The sequence below is a fragment of the Tyto alba genome, unplaced genomic scaffold (assembly GCF_018691265.1).
Source record: "Tyto alba isolate M040663 unplaced genomic scaffold, T.alba_DEE_v4.0 Super-Scaffold_18, whole genome shotgun sequence".
In the NCBI taxonomy this organism is placed as follows: domain Eukaryota; kingdom Metazoa; phylum Chordata; class Aves; order Strigiformes; family Tytonidae; genus Tyto; species Tyto alba.
This window is the reverse complement of record NW_024881280.1, coordinates 8,397,817-8,418,760: the sequence shown is the minus strand read 5'-3', so window position 1 is coordinate 8,418,760 and position 20,944 is coordinate 8,397,817. Positions and strand designations below refer to the sequence as shown.

The window sequence follows — 20,944 nt, the reverse complement described above, 5'->3', positions numbered from 1 at the left end:
ATGCTGAGGGTGTAGGGAAGTTAAAGGATGTCTGCTGCCATTTTACAGATTCTTACTTCCTCCCTCAGTAGCAGCACAAGAGCAAAGCATTATACAGGCAGGGCTGGGACCAGTGGCTCAGGCTGCAGAGAGCCCTTGTGTCCACTGGCTATACTCTGCCCACAGTCACCAGCTTCCAGTTTTGCTTAGGACTAAGAGCACACAGATTTTCTGTGTCCTTGCATACCCTTCCTTTATTTACCCTTCCTTTATTCCTGTTTTTTATTTTATCTCATTGCCAGGAACTACAGGCAGAAGTGAATGCCCACAAACAGCAAGTCCAGCGAGTCCTGGATAAAGGAAAGACAATGGTTGTAGGCCAGCACCCATCATCTCAGAAAATAAGTGAGAAATGCCAGGCACTTGTGACTGCCTGGCAGGTCTTGGAGAAGGCCTGTGAGGAAAGGACGAAGCAGCTTCAGCACTCAGTTGGCTTCCAGGAGGTACAAATTGCAGCAAAGTGCTTACACAGTAGCTTCTACAGACAGACAAGAGGACCAAAGTTTTAAAGTGAATAACAAAACAGCTTTGCTGGGACTGGTATTTACTTCAGTTGCTTGAGGCCAGGCTCATGGGAATGGAGGGCTGGGTTGCATAGCTGAATGCAGGCCCTGGACTAGGGATGTTGCTCTAGAGGTTTGCCTTGGACTCTGAACTCATCCCTTACAGTTGTGTGTAGAACACAGATTTCTCCTAGTAGTAGCTCCTTTCTCAATATTGTTACACAGTCTCATGCTTTGACTTAAGTAATGTGATGGATTCTGAACTGGCCCTTCATACTTGAGAATTATGACAAGGAAATCAGAAAAGAAGTGATCTCTTGTGCCATCCAATCTTTGCCTGTTCCAGATGACAAAATTATACTGAGAAACTGATAACACTCCTTCATTATCAGAGCAAGTTAGGAATTTTGGCCGTATTATTTTCAACAGGATACTGGACCTTATGTTTAGCCTGTTTAAAAAATAAATTGCATGCAAATATTTATCAAATTTTCTATCATCAGTAGGTCATGTAGGAGTGAAGTTATTCAGATAACACATGCAGTTCTGTAGACATAAACAGCATTTGCACAGATTTCACAGGCCCACCTAAAGTATGTTCCCTGGGGAATTTGATCATCTGACTCTTATTTCCTCCATCTATAAAAACAGCTTTCCATACTATACATTTTATGAAGCCTGATCTTTATAGGTGATTTGAACTTCTCAGAAAGGGGAAGGAGAAATATCACACTGATATTATACAGTTAGCCCCTACCCTTAGTGAATAAGGTAAAGGAAGACTTGAGAAGGGATATTGATGCGAAGAAAGAAAAGTGAGACAACTTGAAACTTACTGCCAGAGCTTTGATGCCTGGAGAAGACCTTAGTTATCTTGCACTGAAGTCTTCCATCTGTGGCCTCCTTCACCTTTGTATGATTTGACAGAACAACAGTGTGGAATAGTAGTTCCTGAGATTAAATATTCTTTAATTGTTATTTAATAAAACTTCATAGTAAATCTTACAGTGTGCCCTCCATTTAGAATGTATTAGGTCAAAAAAATGGTGTGAGTAATTTGAAGTTGAGGTAGAAACTAATTTGCTTTTTCTTGAACTGATAGTTTTTAATGAATACTTCAGACCTGGAGGCTTGGATAGCAGAAAAACATCCACTTGTGACAAGCAAGGACTATGGTAAGGATGAAGATGGAACACTGAAACTCCTCAAGAAACATAAGGTATTTATCTGCTTGAGTTCTGTATGCTGGCCGGATCTTCTGGTCTGTCTATGGTTGTAAAATATTCTATCTCATTGTCCAGCCATCTACAAGATATTTCACATTGATGTATGTCTGCATGTGAATGGACTGATAGAAGAGATTACTAATATGGCTGGAAAAGATGTAGTTTGGGGAAAAAGGAGAATGGTGAATATTCTCATCTTATTTTTCTGAGGCCAAAACAGACTATGATCTGATGTCTGCTTTTCAGTCTCAACAGATGCATGCAGAAGCCTTATTTTTTTTCCTAGAATCAAAGATACACGTAGAGTATTATTCCAGGAATACTTTCCTCCGCCTAATAAAACATTAGGAATTTCTAACTGTCTTTATTCACCTAATATGTTTGAATTTATGTACGCTTTTTTTTTTTTTTTTTTTTTTTTCTCAAAAAATTGTTACTAGAAAATATTCTAAAACTGACTGGAAACATCACATGCTTCCAGAACATTTTTCTCTTTTAATGACTCAATGACTACACCATAGGCTGGTGCAAAAGTTGAAACAGTGAGTATCTTGCACAACTGGCTCTCAATCCATTCTTTTATTCTTTTCTCTGCCAGGCACTGGAGCATGAGATTGTTATTTACCAAAATTTTATGAAAGAACTGAGTGAAAGTGCCCAAGCTCTTCCTCTTGTGGGCTCCATCCAGTATGTTGAGGTTGATGCACCAAAGGAACAAGTTCATTCAAGACTCCAGGAGCTGCAGGAACTAGCAGCAGCAAGGTATAAACTAGAACTGCCCCTTGGATCCCAGTTTTGATTCAGAGCCCACTGAAGTCAATAAAGGATATCTCCAGTTACCTCACTGGAATTTAGATCATATACATTATCAATTACATTTAGGAAATTGCTTGTTTCTATATTAGAATTCTGTGCACCTATGAGCTTTTCATTATTGCTAGGCAAGTACTCTACATTTTATTCAGGGAGTTTTGCTATATGTTAAGGATTTGAAGACCTCAAATTTCCTCTTTACCCTTCATCATCCTCCTGTAAAGTGACTTGAGATGCCAGATTCTGTCTTGCCTTTGTGGTGTTTTGAATCTGCTAACATAAGGAAAAAAAATGTTTTTAAAAGGTTTCCTTAGTGTTGCTTGAAAATTACTTAATTCATTATGTAGCAGAAGGGAGACAATTATAGTTACACTTACATTTATGCCCAGTGACTGTGCTAGTATAGGAAGGGCTTTATTCTTGAATGAGTCGTTTACTTTTCATTTCACTTCTTTTCCGTTATTGTTACAGTAAGATGTTTACAACAGGATGGTTTGCTTGTACACAGGGTTTCTAAATACTTCTGGTTTCTTGTCAGGAAGGAACAAATGTCTGAACAGTTTAGGATTTTCCTCCACAAAAATTTCAGTCAGAAAAGGAATGGGGATCTGCAAGTAGAATAACAAATAAATGAGTCTGAGTACTAGAATAATTAAGCCTTGAGGAAATGCTGATGTTTTACCTTTTGTTTTTATTCTTGTTTATATTTATAAAGTAAAAGCATCAATAGAAAATCTTGTGAATGAAAAGTTCAGAAAAATAAATACTTAATCTGGAAATATCAAAACGCTTGTGTATTTTGAACACATAAATGTTATGTGTTATTCATGCTTAATGTTAACCTGAGTCTCACAGGTCCTTATTGGTGCTCTGGTTTGTACCTCTGGTCTGCATTCTTCTTGGCGGGCTGAACTCTATCAGCAGGCTACATCTCTTATGATTCAAACAGGGAAGCCAGGTTTGTCTTTCCTGGAATATTTGCACAGTCGCCAGGTAGTGTTAGCTGGTGGAAAATTGGTATTTTGTTTACTGTGGAAGGCCTGTAACATGTCAGGCTATATTATAAGATACTCTTGATGATCAGAAATATGCAGCAGGTTGCAGCAGTTCTGCTGAACAGGAAGTATGAACAGAATTGCATAAAGTGGCTTTCGTAGTACTTGTCTTCCTGATGCAGCGTCCTCAGTTAGAAAGATTTCCTTCTCATTTTCATAAGTCTTTAGAAATCATTAGAAAGAGAGATCTGGAAAAAAAAATGAAGTGTAGTCTTATGGGAAGAACAAACCAGCCAAAACAAACCAACAAAAACAAACTCAAAAACTCAAAACCTAGGAGAGAGCTCAGCTAGACACAGTGCTTTTCTGGGAAATTCAGCCAGTACCTCTGACCTGGCTGACAACTGTCATCCTACAAACATAATTTCCAATCTTGAGAAATGAAGTCAACTCCATTAGAGAGAATGATTCTTGATGGTGAGAGGTTTAGGGGATTCATAAGAAGAAAGTTACTTCTTGCCTTCCTCTTATACTGCCTTGGTCTAATCCTATTGTCTTGTCTCCTTCCCCCAAACAGAAGGAAGAAGCTGGATGAGACTCTTGTCTTGCATGAGTTTCTACGAGAATATGAAGATCTGCAAGACTGGATAACTCAGCAGAAACAGACATCCAGCTCTGAAGATTTTGGAAATGATTATGAACATGTCTTGGTGAGTTTTTGAGTAACAGATTGAAAATCAACCAAACTGTATGCAGTGAGAGTGTAAAAAGATTCTAGGGTTGTCCTTGAAAACTTGTAAGACAGAGTAAGAAATAAGTAAAAATAACTGGGAGATGGGAAGAGAAAAGGTTGAGAACTGGGTGGGAAGGATTGACTCATTATGACAGGCTGGCAGCATTGCCTAACACTTACATCCTCTTACCATGGGGGCTGAGCTGTGTGAAACAAATGCATGCTAAAATGTCTATGCCTTCAGAGAACAACTCCCTTCTATTTTTAATAACCAGATATTTCAGTGTGGTGTCCATTAAAGATAGTTTTCATCACAAATGCTGATGTACAGACATCTATAGATATACCTCTTCACATGGCACAGCAACTAATCTAATGCCAGCCTGTTAAAAATCAATAGCCATTCAGAATCCTCATTTTTATAATTTATTTCAAAATATCTTGTGTCTTGAATCTTAAAATTGGACTACATTATTGAGTTATATTATAGTGTTGAATACACATTTGCATTTATGAAGTGAAAACATAAATTAACAATTGAAATTCATTGTATATTGAATGTTTGTTTCTATCCCTGGTAATAGTGTTTCTGCCTCCCATCTACATCACAAACCTCATGTTTTGCTAATAGTTTGTATCTCCTCATGGTCTTTGGAGGTAAAATCCAGTCATTCTGTGAAGTTTCTCTGTCTCCGGATATGATCAGCTTATTACCTGTCATTTGGCTGTGCTCTGATAGCTGAGCAGTTAAGTTTGGGAAAAGAGAGCACTCAAAATGCCTTTTTGTTGTTGTTGTTTTTCCTTCAAAAGCAACTTTGTGCCAAATATGACACCTTCCGACACCATTTGGAAGCAGCTGAGAAAAGGGTTGTGGCTTGCCACCAGCTGGCAGACAACTTGCTGAACTGTGGACATTCTGAGTCCCGGGAAATTCGGCAGAAGCAGAAAGAGCTAAGGTAGGAGACTTGTGTTAGCCCTATAATGCTTTGTCCTTTCAGTTCACTCTTAAGGAGGAGGTGAAAAGGAATTAGAAAAGGATAAAGCATGTTCTCCCGATTCTCTACCTGCAAAATACGTGGTTTGCTCACTGATACAGAGCTGCTGCCATGTCTAATTTAAAAATAGACGATGATAACGAAGACATTATCTGCCTGCTGATTTTGCTTCTTGTAAATTGCATCAGAGGTGCTTTACAAGTAAGGGACGAGTGAACTTCCTTTGCCCTTTGAAACAGGATCATCTAACTGGAAGGCTAGGCATTTAGTTGCTTCTTTATTGCTTCTGATTATCAAGTTTGAATATCATTGACTGCTCTGCAGAACGTTAATATGTTCTGAGCTTCTTATGTCTAGCATCGGTTCAAGCTGGCCCGGAAGAGAAACATGAAGAAGTAGTAGGGTCTGACTCAGTCCTCCAAGTCCTGCATATAACACCTGAAAAGCATATTGGACAGGGACACCCTTATATAGGACCATCTATTTAAGTGTGTGGAGCAGACAGAACAAGGACAGAGTAGGGTGAGAGACATGCTGCCCCTCAGAGAATCATTCCAACAGAATTTAATGGCAGGAATGAAAAACAAAGAGAAGGTCTTGTTTTCAGTCTTTCTTCAGCCTGTTAATCTGCTTTACTCCTAGTCTGAATGTTTTACGTGATATTTTTCCCCCATCCTCCCTTGTAGGAACTCCTGGGATGAGTTGCTGGAAATTACCAGATTACGAGGTGAGCGGTTGAGAGATGGTGAAGCGATTCACAAATGTTACCAAGATCTGACAGATGCTCTGGCCCATATTGAGGTAAAAAATAATGAGAAAGTCTCATATAATGAGAACTTAATTTCATCTTAGTTTGTGGAGTATTCTTACAATTCTAAGCATGCTTACTGCTGACTTCTAAAAAAAAAAAAATAAAAAGATCTCAGTTATAAACCTGTGTGATTACTCAAAGTGTTAAAAAAAATAATCCTAGGAAATCCTTAGATGCCTAACTGGCCATTTGATGAGAACCACTGATGAAACCAGGTGCAGCTAGAGTTGCTGATCTGTGGGATAAAGCAAGAAGACCAGGGCTTGAACTAGGTTGCCTCACAGTGCATATAGTTGCATATATTCACAGTACACAGTTGCATATATTCACTAGGCCTGGCTAAGAAACTGTTTACTGCCTCACTGTGGTTCTTCTCTGTATACTACCGTAACTTTCTGTGCTGAAGAAAGAACTGTCTTGTGAAAAAGGCATTTGTCTGGATTACAGTGACTAGTATCTTGGAAGGTTTTCAGGCAATCATGATTGAATTGTTTTCTGAGCCCAGAATCTTTTCCTCTCATTTCAGTGCCCAGTACTGGCAATAATTTCAAACAGTCCCAGTGTGAAAACTGGGGGGAGCAGTCCCAATGAAAATCTTCAGGTTTCTGTTTTATCTGAGCATCCTGAAGAATTTCATGGAGAAACCACATCCTTTCTGTACTGGGAGGTGTAGTTTCCCTAATGCAGATGTGTACAGGAGGTGGCAATCCAACAGAGCTTCCACTGTTTGCAAGGCAACAGAGCTTTGTTAAGTTACATGTGGTAGACCTTCTACTTGCTTGTTCTGGCAGAGGCTGCCTTATTCAAATATGTTATTCTTGTTTTCTTTCCCTGTCGTGAATGGAAAATCAAACATCATAATATTTCACTATATACCAGTTGAGATTTTCAGAAGCTGGTGCATATTCAACTTCAGTGAAGAAGTAGTTAATGTGGTGGCAGTGACAAGTGATAGTTCAGAAACACTTCACAGACCAGCTGTTGGTTTACCCCTATGCTGAATTTGGCCCAGGCAACCAAGACACACTTCTTGCATCGTACCTTGTTAATAAGCTTTACTCTTGAGTGGAAGAGTAATTCAGTCATCTTGCCCACACCTTTCTGTGTACTCTGGTCAGATGTCTACCAAGGAAAGCCATTTCTCACAGGAATATAGTACTAGAAGATCTTGCTTAAGACATCAACTCCAGTGCCATCGTATCATAGGCAACTACAACGTTCATCTCCTTTTACAGTGCCTTACCAAGACGCACTCTTGGTACCCCAAAGCAGCCTGTGAATCTGTTACAAAAATGCACTTCTCCAATGGTTAGAAATGTTCATCTAATTTTCACCTAAATTGGCCTGGAGCAAGTTTCTAATAATGTTATTCTAGCAACAGTGTTGTACTCCATCTGAAATGCCTTTTATCTTCGCTTGCTCTGTTCCCAGTGCATGTCTGTGTAACAACTAGATCCCCTCAGAACCTTTGTTGAGCTAAATAAGTGTTTAAGTCTCCTTCTATGTGATGGTTTCTCTGTTTCTCTCATCTTTACAGTAATCTTTCCTTGCTTATATGCCATTTTTAACTCATCTTTCCTGAACATGTGTAACAACTTTTATCTAAAGATGGTTCACAGATAGATCACCTGTATTCCAAAGAGTGGCCTGAAACTGTTGGTTGTTAATGTTACTTTAAGAATTCACTATATGTCAGTGCAGTAGCTATTCAAGATTAATTCCCAACTCAGAGCCTGTAAGACATTCTCCTGCATTGTCTGATCAAGGAAATACTTGAACGTTCATCTCTCATAGTCCAATTAGGTAGCTTAATCACTAAGATACTTACAAGTGAGTTTTCCTGCTTTCTTTTACCTGTCATGTCCTTAACTGTGCAGTACGAGCTGCACTACACAAAATGACTGAAGTAGGCTTGTAGTGCGTTTTGCTTGGAAGTAGAAAGTAACAAAGCTGTCTCTGATTTCTTCCTTCTAGGAGAAGTCCAAAAGTATTCCAGATGGTGTTGCTAAGGACTTGAGAGGTGTGCAAACTCAGCTCCGGAACCACGTGGCCCTGGAGCATGAGCTCTGTGGGAATGAGCAGCAGGTAATGAAAGCCATTTGTGGTCTTTAATGTGTAGCCAAAATTCAAGTCTCCGAGACAATCATAGTAATAATTTGGTATTGTGAACCAAATTGTTACAGGCTGTCTGTGAGAGCCTGGAAATCTCTAACGATCTTCCTTAGTTTTCAGCTTTTTTAATATGTTCAAGGTTTGATGGCAATGATAAAGTAGGTCAGTTAAAACCTTACAGGTAAGAGACATATTACAATAAATGCTGTCTATTCAAGTGCTTCACAAGGATATTTTTGATCACAGTTTGAAATGTATGATTATGCCAGGCTTTATAATATGTTTATTGCCATCTTCAAAGTGTTCCAGGTGATTGCAAGGAAAAAGGTATAGCAAAAATGAGAAACAAAATCTGCCTGCCTATTTGAAAAAACAGCGTTGTGATGAGCCTTAGCAAACACTGGATGTCACTGTTATTCCATAGAACTGAAATTGGGGAAGCTTTTGTTTAGCCTGAATAAGGTTAGGTCAGAAAATGTTGCATGAATTGTAGTCTCATGTACAATTAACATAGCCCTTATCATAACTTCTATGATATTAGTTGGATCTCTATGGTTCTCTCTTTCTTACCCTCTTCTTTTGTCTCTGTGTATAGCTGCAGGAGCTGATCCACTCTGCAGATCATGTGCTGACCCATTGTTCAAAGAAGCAGGTGGAAAATGTGAAAGCAAAGCAGCAGGCTATAGTGACCAACTGGAAGGCCCTGAAGTCTAAAGTGGAACTGCGCAAGAAACTTCTGGAACAAGCATACAGGCTTTACCAGTTTCAGGCACATGTAAGCACTTCTGCCTTCTGTCTGTTGGTGCACAGGGGAAAGCTGCCTTCAGTGTGTGTGAAACATAGGTGTACTTCCAAGCTGCAAAGGTTGATGTAAAAGGCTGCAGGTGCTATCTGTGTTATTAATCAAATATGTAAGTGCTTGTAGCTATTTAGAAAGGTGCTAGAGGATAAGGATATTTACTTTCTGTAGGAAGGAAAGCTTGTATCCAACTGTGTATGGGATAATTGATAGTTGTCAGAAATGGTTATCACTTCTCAGGAGTAGCAGTAGTCTTTTCAAAGACTCTGCAATTCCCACTGAGTAAGAGTGATAAAAATAGATGTTAGACTCCTATTTATAAAAGCTAAATGTTTGTTCCCTCTCTCAGAGCATGCAATAACCCTCAGTTAATTTACTCTATGGAATGTATCAAGTACAACTCACTGGTCTTTGCAGTAACCTCTCAAGTTGCTTAAACACAGTGACATGCATATATCAGCGTAATATCATCATCTGCAGTGCACAGTAGCTTTGTCTCCAAAGAACTCAGTAGGTCACTGAGCTATGAATTGCCATGGAATACTTTGTGAATGTCAGTAGTCTCAGTGAAGGCATTTGAGCTACACCACTGCAAATTAGTAGATTATTGCTATGAGTACTGCAGTAGCAGGTACTAAAACTGCAAGGGTGCCCCCTTTTATCATGAAGGAAATCGCTAACGTAGATTTCTAGAATACCTTTACATTTCTTTTGTATTCTTAAATTGTTCCAGGTATAAATTCAGTGTCAATTAAAGATATCTCTGGTAGTACACATTCTGTTACCATTTTTGCTGACAAGCAGTGAATATCCAAGGTATGCTCACCTGGAAAAAACCTTCCCACAAGTTTGTCTTAAAGTTGTGAGCAGGGATCAAGACCCCAATAGAATGTACACAATGTTTTTGTGTTATCATGAGAGTTTGGTTTTTAACTATTAAGAATCCATTATTTTATGCAGAACTGTTGATGGTGAAATAAAATGAATTGGAATATGACTTAAGGAAAATTAGAGTGGCTCTACTGATGTAGGTGAAAGGTTCATTTGTCCACTGTCTTTCTGACAGTATTTAGGTATGGTAGTAAGAACAAGGCAAACTTCTAGTATGTATTCTATATATATTAGAATCTTGAAATCTTCAGCCTGGGGGGGCATCTTCATCAGGAGATGGACCTTGATGGATTTATCCATTAAAACATAGTCACTCAGAGTTCACTTTGTTATTGATTTGTTTCATAACTTATGTCGTAAATTTAGTTATTGACTTCAGATAGAAAATGTCCCATTTGTGGGAGTGCTTTTTTTCTTTTTATTGCTGGAACCATAAAAAATACCATTGGTTTTAATTTTATCTGAAATCTGTGATGCTTCCTGTGATCTGAATGGCAAATCTGTAGCCCATTTCTTACTCTGGCAGTGTGTCCTTTCTGCATTGGTAAATTTACAAGCAATTAACACCTTAAATATATATAAATCTGGCAGTGCTTAATAGAGGGCTAGACAGTCATTAAGGTGCTTTCTTAACATCATAAAAAAAAGTAACAACTCCAGGTGACTATTCTCAGTGATGTGACTAGATGGGATTATGCCTCAGGCATCTCCCTGTCTCTTTGATGTCAGTCTGCTGGCAAGAAGCATTCTTGATCCTCTAAATTTTCACCTCCTTTCCTGACAATAATTCCTGAAGAAGTGAACGGCTGTTTCCACAAATTCAGTAAACTCATCTTTCTGCCCAGATGGGACAAGGCAGGGTTATTACAGCCACGTCTAATGAATGAAAGAATCTCAGAAGCTCTAGGGTACATTAGAGCTTTGCTGCAGAACATCCCCCAGATTCCTGAGCGCAAAGGGGCAACTTTCCTCCCTTTCCTCTTTCAGTTGTGCCAAGAGGTCCACAAAATTCATGTCAGTCACAGCTGTTCAGTGTGCTTTTTTCATCAGTATTGTTCATATGCAGTCCATGGGGCTTTTTCATTATGAAATTGTACACAAACTAAGAAGTGAAAAAACAACAAATCAGCCTTTCCATGAAATGAGAATTCTGTGCAATGCATCTCCTTGAATCCTGTCAAGTTAGGGCAGAGCTGGCTCTGACAACACATAGTAACAGCAGAGGGCTCCAAATCTTCCAAGAAACTTTGTCAAGTAAGAGGAATTTAGACATAGACTGTATGTCTGAATGATCAGAAATTCTTGTTCTGAAGTTTGTGCTAGGACCTGCATGGTTCTCCGTCAGGCACTGCTTAGGAGTTTCCTCCAGACTGATGCCTAGTCTATCCATAAGTGTTGCTGGCAGTGGCAGTCCAATAACCTCTTATTGGATCTTGATTTGTTCCATTGCATTAAATATCCTGAGGTTTATGGATTTTTTCCTAATGCTTAGCTTAAAATCTCAGGGAGTCTTAGACATTTGTAGTGCCAAGTGCAATGTCAGTGTCTGCAGTGACATCCAGCTGTGTGTGAATTGGTTCTGCAAATCAAAATTACGCCAACGCATGTGCACTACTTGGGCCCCTTTAGAGTCATTTAGTAGCTGTGTTCCCTGGCTTTAAGAAAAGAGTATCTTGGCTTTAAAGCCTAAACTCTTAGGATCCCAAATCGGCCAATTTCAATTTTGTGGTGCTTCTCTGAAAATATTTTTTCCTGGATGGATTGTTCACAAGCCAGCTTTGAGCTGCACAAAATTTTGATGATAGGGATAAAAATCCATGGGTAAAATGGAACAGGGAAGAAGCTATTTCCATTACATAGTTTCCTTCAGCAGAAAAGCCAGTAACCATTCACAAGAGAAAAAAATATTTCTCTGCAGTAAAAGAACATTTTTCTTCAGTGCTTACTATCCACAACAGTCTTTTAAAATACACTTAAGAACTGAAAGACCATTTACCACCTCAGAATTGAACCAACTAATCCAAACACAATTAAATTATAACAAAACTTAATTAGTTGTCCCATATGATCCCCAGTACAGTTCCTTGCAGTCCTTTTTTTACCAGCTCTGACATAAGAGCAAACACCTATTTCAGATTCAATTGAGATGCCTAAAGTAAGCAGACTGGTGAAGGTGCAGAATCAAATGCAGAAAAAGACATACAGAAAACGTAAAATTATTTTTACTTGCACAAGTTTCTTCTCAGCTGAATGCTTCAGACATTTTAAAATATTGTAAATATGTTTATCAATTCATCATATTTTGAAAGTAAACTAGCATTCCACCCTTGTTCTTTCCAGAATTGTGTTTCTATGCCAATCTCAGTCACATAGTGCCACAAATCAAGAGCTGAATCTGCATACCTGATATGTTTAAGCAATTTTTTCTGATCTGTGATTTGTCTTTTTTTCGCTGCTATTAGAGTGAGTGCATTTGTTTTTCACCTGAAAATTCTCACTCTCATTTTAGAATGTGTAAAACTTAAGTTTTGAATAGACTTGTATTAGTCAAACATAAGTCACAGAAAAGTAGGATGATATTGTTTTATCCTCTGTGAAGGAATAACACCAGAAAACACTTTAAGAATGATGGACTAATGGTCGATAAATGCTATCATGTCATTGATGTGATATGACACGGTTTGATTATGATATTATAAATCATGTATGATTTTACAGTGTGCAGAATTCCTGCAATCATATTATCCACCCTTGTTAAAATTCATAGATGTACTCTAAGCCCTAATGAAATATTTTCTTTCTTATCTGTGATTTTATTACCTACTATTCACTTAAAGTTGAACAGTCAGCCTATGATTTCCCTGCCTGATAACCCAAGCTTGAACTCCAACCTCGACTTTCACATTTTCTTCGGTTCTAGGTGTGGGACTATTTCTCATGGACAGCAGAAATAATAAGGGAAATGAGAGCCAAGGAGACTATTCGGGACATATCTACTAGCAGCCTGAGACTTACCCAGCATCAACAGCTACTGGCAGAGATTGAAACACGGGAAGAGAAGTACAGTCATGTTGTACAGCTAGGACAGTCACTCTTGCAAGATGGGGAAATGGGATCAAAAGAGGTAACAGAAACTCATTTGAGTTCAGTCACACACATTCAGCTACTCAGCACTAGTGTAACTATCATTCTATATTATATCCCATTGTAAGCATACAGATACGTGTGTGCACTCACACATTATACTACATATGCATGACCTACATTTGCCTCAGTGTGTTACCTATCTTGAGCACAAAAACATCTGTTCCATTTCCTACCTCAGCAGTAGATGAGAGCTGACAGCTCCTGAGGGCCCACTGCAGCAAGGCTGGGCTTATTTGAGAAGTTTGCTGTGTTCTGAGAAATGGAGATAATTCTACCCACTTCCCAAACCGAGTTTTCACACAAATACTGTGCTTCACATTACAGTGCTATATCCAGGCCAGAACAGGCTGGACAAAAAAATCTACCAACCAAAGAATGAAAACACCTAGATGTATGGGAGAGTTTAAAGATTAATTGAAACATTTTCTTTAGTAATAAAATATGCTGGTATATTTAACACCCTGGAAATGAAAGATGGCAAGCAACATGTCAGTTTACTCAAGACAAATAGCTTCTAAGATTGTCGCAGCCTTCTTTCTTTTCCAGCACCTACTAGTTTACTTTTCCCCTGACAGTTCATTAACATCTCTTGAATATCTTCAAAAACCTGCAGAGTTCATGCAAACTACTCTTCCATCTGACCAAGCTATTTCCTGAAATTTGTAGAATATTGCAAGGTTTTACTATAGTAACTAGAAATCTTCCTGACTTTAAAGTCTGTAGAAGGATGTGGGGAAAAATTATTTATAAGAAGGCCTGTGGATACACAGAATTTGGAAGCTGAAATTACATTTAGTCAAACATTGAGGCATGTATTCACTGATTAGCAGAATATGCTATGTTGATAATTTATTTAAGCATTTGTCCTATCCCAGTTTGAAGTGTTCTAGTTGCCCTCTTATGACTAAAGATAATGGATAATTAGGATCTGATTCTAGAAAGTACACTTGAGAAACAGTTACCTTTCTTTGCTCTTGGCTTGGGCTGCTGTATCTACTGTAAGTAGCAATCCTTCATTCTTGAAATGAGGTACCTCTGATTAACACTCTGACCAAACATAAGTACTAGAACTCATTCTACTTTTTTCTGTTTGATAATTTTGTTCCAATTTAAGGGGCTTATTCACCACTTCACTTTATCCTTTCTCCTCCCACCTCACCCCGGTCTATGGGGTATAAAGACCAACATGAGTTTTTAATTGGAAATTGTGTTCAGATTCAGCAGAAGCTACAGGCTCTGTTGGAAGAGAAGGAAAATGTATACAATGAATGGAAACAGAAGAAAGAGTGGCTGGAGAAAATACACCAAGAACAAATGTTCTACAAAGATTGGGATCACCTAGACATGCTCCTGAACTCACAGGAGGTGAGTAAATTATAAGCTTGAAATAAGCAGTTAAACTCTTGAAGCATTTGAACTCTTCCAAACTAGAAGGGGCACTACTGTTCACCTATGTCTGTGTATAGACAAGACACTCTTTTTATTGTTGTTATTTGCATTGTGGTATCACTTGGAGACTGTAGCAATGTACAAGACCCCCCCGCTTTCTTACGAGGCTTAGGTGTGGAACCAGAAACAAAAAGATGATTCTTTCCTGGAGGATAATTCGTTGCAAATAAACATAAGGGCTATCAGATGAGAGTCACAACAGAGGGAGACAACAGTCCAGTGTTAGTCCGCTTTACAAATAGATCTCAGCATACCAAATGCTTGATCACAGCAAATTGTTTTGTAGGCTTCAGAGAGAAGGGAAATTGTAAAGCAGGTTTGAGGGAGGACAGTGAGATTAATTTACAGGTGTTGCTGGAAAACCTCACCCCAGGCTGAGGGTTAGTGCTGTGGAAATGCAACTAGTAGAAAATGGATGTTGACAGTGTGAGTTAATCCACAAAAAGGAATTGACTTCTCAGTTCTGCAAGGGAGTTGAAAGCAGTGTGGAGAACAGCTATGAAAGAATTTGATTGTAAGGACTGGTAGTTTCTCTTTGATGCAGTAGAGAAAGATGAGCTAGTTGAAAAGGGGGCTGATAATGTAACAAGACAGAAGGATGTTGTTATCATCATTTTGCAGCTCTTAAAATAGATTTTTGTTTTCACCGATATTAAGTTATCTTTTGTCTTTCTTGCACTTCCCTGGGTTCATGGAGCTATTTTAAAATGTTCCAGCTTGAGGTCTGACATTTGCTATTACAAAACTGAGTGCAAAATTCAGACGTCTTCCAGTCACCGTGCAAATTCATGGATTGATAGATTGCTGTAACTGTGCTGAGACTTGGCATGCAAACCACATCAATGGGTTGAAGGTTGCCAAACTGAAGGGTTGAAGCAAAGCTGAAGGAGGTTGTACCTCTGGATCATTTCTTATTAAGGAAAAATAATTCTTAATTCTCCAAGACCACTGGCAGCATAATATAATGGCTCTTGGTTTGTGCTGAGCTCTGTTTTCCACCAGTGCTTTGCCACTGGCATTAAAACTTCTGGAAAACCGACCCTGAGCTTTGCCATGCAGTGATACTTAACCCTTAATCTGCTTTGCTATATATCTCAGAGATAAATGCATAGAAAGCTACCATGGGTTAATGTTTCTTCTTGCACCTCAGTCATGAGTCCTGGTTGCAAAAGACATGAAAGGGGTTGCACCTGGCATTTTCAGCATGCCCCCAGCACATTCTATACAGATAAACTGCACACTGTATTACTTCTTTATTCAGATGAATCTACCATTGCCATATGCCGTGAGGTGAACTGCCACAAAAGGAGTGGGTGTTTATCATAGACTGGGTAAATTCTCTTGGTAGGATCACAATGCCTTCCTCCTGCCACAAGTTTCTTCAGCCAAAGCAAAGCCTGAGAATGAAGACTGACCTTGAGGACCACAAAGGACGGTTCTGTTATCAGAATCTTTCTCTCATAGTATTTTCTCAATGAGCTTCCAAGGAGCCTCATACTGAGTTGTTCTCATTGTGACTAAGTGTTCAGAAGGTGGAACAGTAAAGTGTGGCATCTTGGCTGTCCCTCCCAGAACCCCTTTGCACAGATGACATTTTACAGTCAGGGATAATGACAAGAAAATAAAGACATGGGAATGATGGCAAGTTGATCTTGTCCATGCAGGTATAGAGAACAAGGGAGCAATAGTTGTCATACGGTCTTATGTTCCCTCCACCACCCTCTGTATCTTATTTTTTTTTTTTTTTAAAAAAAAAGAGCATTCAGATTGAGAAGAACACTCTAGCTATGAAAAGAAGATTCATAAACTTTTTGTTTCTCATTTTTGGGTATATTTAATTCTCAGAAGATTACAACTGATTGAAGAACTGTTCCTTTTGTGAGAGATCTGTGCATGTAAAGAATTACAGTTGCATGGTCACAGAGTTACTGCTATAAAATAGAAAAGTAGGTCACAATGGTGTGACCATGTAGACAAACGTGTCTGATATTGCAATCAGTGACCAAGTATCTACCTGCAATATACCAGGGAAAATACAGGATGCCATGGATTTCTAAATTACTAATCTGGATATCACAGTCAGCCATATGTCTCCTCCTTCACTGACATAGTCCCTACCATCACCAAACTACCACAAATCCTAGAAGAGACTGTTACGGATTAGTGCTCAAATTTAATCCAGGAAATGTATAAGCATTCTTAGGTGGGAAGAAGAGATGCTGCATTTGTTCATATGCAAGGATGCAAACAAATAGATCCTCAATGAGCTGTGAACATTCAGCATGAGTTTCACTCTCACTACTCTGGCTGCACCAATTAGGCCAATACTGTGAACAGCTTTCCTGTCAGGAATTACTAACTTTCCTCCATTATAATGACTCACTCCTGTGTTGTTTATTCTCGTCATCTTGATTTTAACCCACAGCTGACACTGAGCAAAAGTACCATGAAGGAAAGGCAGCTTGCCTCAGACCTAAAGAGTATTAGTGAAAGCACATCTCAGCTGTACTTCACAAATTCCACTGCTACCTGTTCATTTTAAATCATATTTTGCTGTCTTTAAGTCAGTTTTACTGATTTGAGACCTGGTAATGTTGGCAGTCACCTCAATGTCGAGAGTAGTGTCAGTCCACAGTGAGTATAAATAGAGTGATGCAGGTTTAAGCTATTATGCTGCTGAGAAGAGAGAGACTATATGTGTTTACATATAAAATAAACCATATCTTTGAATAATTTATGGAATTAAATCAATACAGAAAGCAAATCATTGCAAGGAGAGGCTCACTTGCTGCTGTTCATGGAAGAACAGGAAGGAATTTACCTTTTACTGGATTTTAGTCCTTCCTTCATATACAGTGCGTCAGCCTGGCCCTGAATAGAAACGGCAACACTCTTCTGATTCCTCTACAGCTGGAATTCCTGTATTCCCAGAATATCCCCCACTGCTTTTGTTCTCTCATCTCTAAGTGTGATCGTTCTTCAAACAGGTAATTTCTATGCTGCAGGACTCCCATCTAAATGAGGGAGAAATATCAAGAACTGCTAAGCTATCTTTTGCATCTGCCATCATCTGCCTTATGGATCAGTATATATAATTTGACAGTGAACTGAGGTTCCTTAGTCACTATTTGTGTTTTACTTCTCTCAGTTTAAAGAACAATTGGCATAGGAATCTATTCCTTTTGAATGGAGCTCTGTTGCTACTACATGGAGTTAAAATGTGGCTGCACAGTGCTGCAGGCTCTGCTCCCTAGGGACACAGACAAAATGGTAGGAAAGCAGTCCTTTCAAACACATTTTCAAAAAGTATTCAGCCAAGTCATCGATTGAAGACTCTAAAACCACTTTCCCAATGGGAATTTTGTCATATGCTGCTTTCAGAAAGGACAAGAACAAACACACATTCAGAAAGGATTCCTATCGGGCAAATGAATATAAGCAATCTTTCCACCTCTTGTGTTTCTTCTGACTTTTGTGTTTGAGGTAAAGCTCATTCATGTGCATTTCACTTTGCACATCTTCAAAATATGTGTGTAGAAAGCAGCTTCTGCCATTCTATGATTTTTTGATCCTGTTTTCCTGGTACTTCATATGTCTTAGACCAAGTCTCTTCCCCAGCAGCAAGGAACAGGGGCAGGAAGAAGGCATCAGAGGAGTGTTTTAGACTGAGAACTACTACTGAGAACTGCACTCTCATTTGCTCTGTGCCAGTGTGACAGGTTTGACTTTATGCCAGCATCTTATATTACATCCAAGTTACTTAAACCTTTGAAGGATTTTTGCAGAATTTAGTCTAGGATTTTTCTATGCTCAGGAAAACAGAACACATGTGGAGAAAATTAGGCAAACATCTATCTTTTAAATATTTTTTTATTATGGATTCAGTTGTGCCATTGCACTGAACTGTTGTAGGAAACTCTCCTAAGACCTGCGAACTAAGATCTTGCCATTCGGACAACAGACAAGCAACAGCTGAAAAAGAGAAAGAAGAAAAAAAATAATTTTTACTTGGAGCAGAAGCAGTGTCCAGTACACTCTGCTCCGTTCTAACCTTTTCACAGCAGCAGATGCATTGCTCAGGTTAGCTGCTTTCCTTTTTTTTTTTTTTTTCACAGATGAAATAACAGCGAGCTCGCAGGCTGTCTCTGGCAGGCGTTTTTGGCTCCCTCCTACTCTGTCTGCAGTCTCACTGTCAGAACACTCGGGGAGCAGAGCCTCATGCTCTGTAATTTATCTTTCTGACCATCCCACACTCATATCACTTTGCAGACGTGACAGGCGGTGGTAGCAGTATTAGAAGAGCTGTGCATTTTTATTTTGAATGTGGAATTTTTTGTTTGTAATTTTTTTCATGGAGAATGTTTATTCATCTCTCATTCCTTTGCTTCAGAGGAAGAATGGAAATTTCCAATGCCAAAGGAAAAAGGATTAGGAGTTGGTTTTAAAAACAGGGGGAAAGGCAAGCTTCTGTGGCTTTGATTTTTGCATCGTTTAGGACTAAGCTTCAGAATGTCATGCAGGGACCAACGCTGCAAACTTTCGTCTGCAACCTATGTCTCCACTGCGGAAGTGATGCTGTCTTCCAGCAGAATGACCCCACCTCCTCCTTTTGAATCTGCTGTGCGGGACAGGCCTTTTCTAAAGATGCCAGCATCAGCATGGCATCCTCCCACTGGTCAATCAGTTGCAGAGCTTGCTCCAGGAAATGCCAGCTCACCACCAAAGAGTGTGTCTTCTGGAGCTTACTGTTCAAGGCTAGATGTCGTCCTGGCACACACAGACCGGAGAAAAGGTTTCAGAAGCAGTAGTCACTGTGCCAGTCCTTCTGATGAGACATCCAGGTGTTCCAGTCCTCCCAAGGACCCTCGGGGCCATGGATATGAGGGTTCTGGCACTCGGTCAACATCTGCATCTTACAAGCAATATTCCGAAAGAGAAAAAAGTGTTCATCGTATTTCTCCTGTAAAAAACAATCCCTTGAAGCTTGCTGTATCTTTGCCCTCTGATGTCCTTTCCTGCAAAGCTCCACCAAGCTGGACATCACGCCTCGATGTTGATCTGTCTGCTATTCCAGCTGTTTCTACACTCCACAGAAAAAAGCTGCATGCACCCCTGGAACCTTGTGATTCTCTCCCACCCCAACAAGGCTGTGGCCAATGCAATGTCCAAATGCCAGACCTCCATGCTTCAGTGAAGTTTTACATTTCGACTTGCAGCTTGACGATAAAGCCTTCTCGAGCAGATTCCCATGGAAGCAGTCATGCTCATTCAAGTCTGCTCATGCCAAAATTCGAAAAGGTGCCTGAAAGTCCGTCTGGTCTTCCAACAGGATCACAGAAACTAAAACAAGGCTTCCCTTCAGGTGGGTCTCCAGCCCTTCAAATCACAAGATTTCATGTGACTTCCTCTAAGTATCATGGCCTTCCTCAACAGACGGTCTCCAGAGATATATGGCTGTCCCCAGCTGTGCTGACCAGAAGAGAAAACTCAGCTAGTGGGAATGAGGTCACGAGCAAGGATTTAAATCCAGAGTTGGTTGTCTTTCAGAACCACCCTTCATCTAGGCCAGACTTTAGGAAGACTCCATGTGATGGTCTAACACCTGCTCACCACAAGGTTTCCAAAATCACCCTGATACTTGCCACCCCTTGGACTGCTATGCCTATCCAGGTGGTAAGAGAATTTAGAAGAAGCTCAAGTCCAGCAATCTTTATCAAAACACATGATTCAGATATAGCTGGTCCACCCTTTCACCCTGTGGAGATTGGGACCGGCCTCTCTCTGTCAGTGAATCCAGTTTGCTGCTCAGGATTGCTTTCTAGTCATTGGGCAAGATCTAGTTTGAGACCTTCCCAGGAAACGTGTACTCTAAAAAGTGTATGTCCTGACAACATTTTGACAAACATACCATCTCACACCACGTCTTCAACTCACAGAGACATGGAGGGTGCATGGTGTCCATCTATTGCTGTCAACATTGCGTCCTTTGGATCTGGGAGGAGAGTGGTGAAGATTTCCATTCCGTTCTAGTAACATTCACAAACAGAATTTTTAAGTTGTGTTAATCAAGCCACATGGATTTCTTTTTGTATGCATCCTGCCATGTTCTCACTCCCTAGAGATGACTTACGGGACAATCAGAAAGCTACTTGTGTTCTGCTGTCACCGAGGCTGCAGCTATAGCTTGATCCATTCTAAATGAAGCTGAGCACTCTGATCTGATGGAGCACTTAACAAGTGTTTAATTTTGACCATTAGAGTACTATTGTCAACATGACATGCTCAGTGCTATGCATATGCTTACAGATTTTGCATAATTGGGCCATAGTGTTCAGCACTTTGAAGGTTTAAGACTTCAGAGCCAAGAACTGGTTTTCTTCTCTGCTAGTCAGTCTGGGACCTGGGACAAATCCTCAGTGTGTTTTTTCTTA

The 20,944-nt window shown here is 39.6% G+C and overlaps 1 protein-coding gene across 2 annotated transcripts in view; it reads left to right on the top strand.

Moving 5' to 3' along the window:
• Positions 1 to 20,944, top strand: part of SPTBN5 (spectrin beta, non-erythrocytic 5) — a 97,827-nt gene that overhangs the window by 27,757 nt on the left and 49,126 nt on the right. For both annotated transcript variants that reach the window (XM_032990105.2, XM_032990104.2), the window contains 10 exons: positions 282 to 482; positions 1,645 to 1,761; positions 2,367 to 2,530; positions 4,154 to 4,286; positions 5,120 to 5,265; positions 5,991 to 6,105; positions 8,090 to 8,200; positions 8,823 to 9,002; positions 12,838 to 13,041; positions 14,280 to 14,429. In XM_032990105.2, coding sequence (XP_032845996.2) covers positions 282 to 482; positions 1,645 to 1,761; positions 2,367 to 2,530; positions 4,154 to 4,286; positions 5,120 to 5,265; positions 5,991 to 6,105; positions 8,090 to 8,200; positions 8,823 to 9,002; positions 12,838 to 13,041; positions 14,280 to 14,429 — 1,521 coding nt within the window. The remainder of the gene's footprint in view (positions 1 to 281; positions 483 to 1,644; positions 1,762 to 2,366; positions 2,531 to 4,153; positions 4,287 to 5,119; positions 5,266 to 5,990; positions 6,106 to 8,089; positions 8,201 to 8,822; positions 9,003 to 12,837; positions 13,042 to 14,279; positions 14,430 to 20,944) is intronic.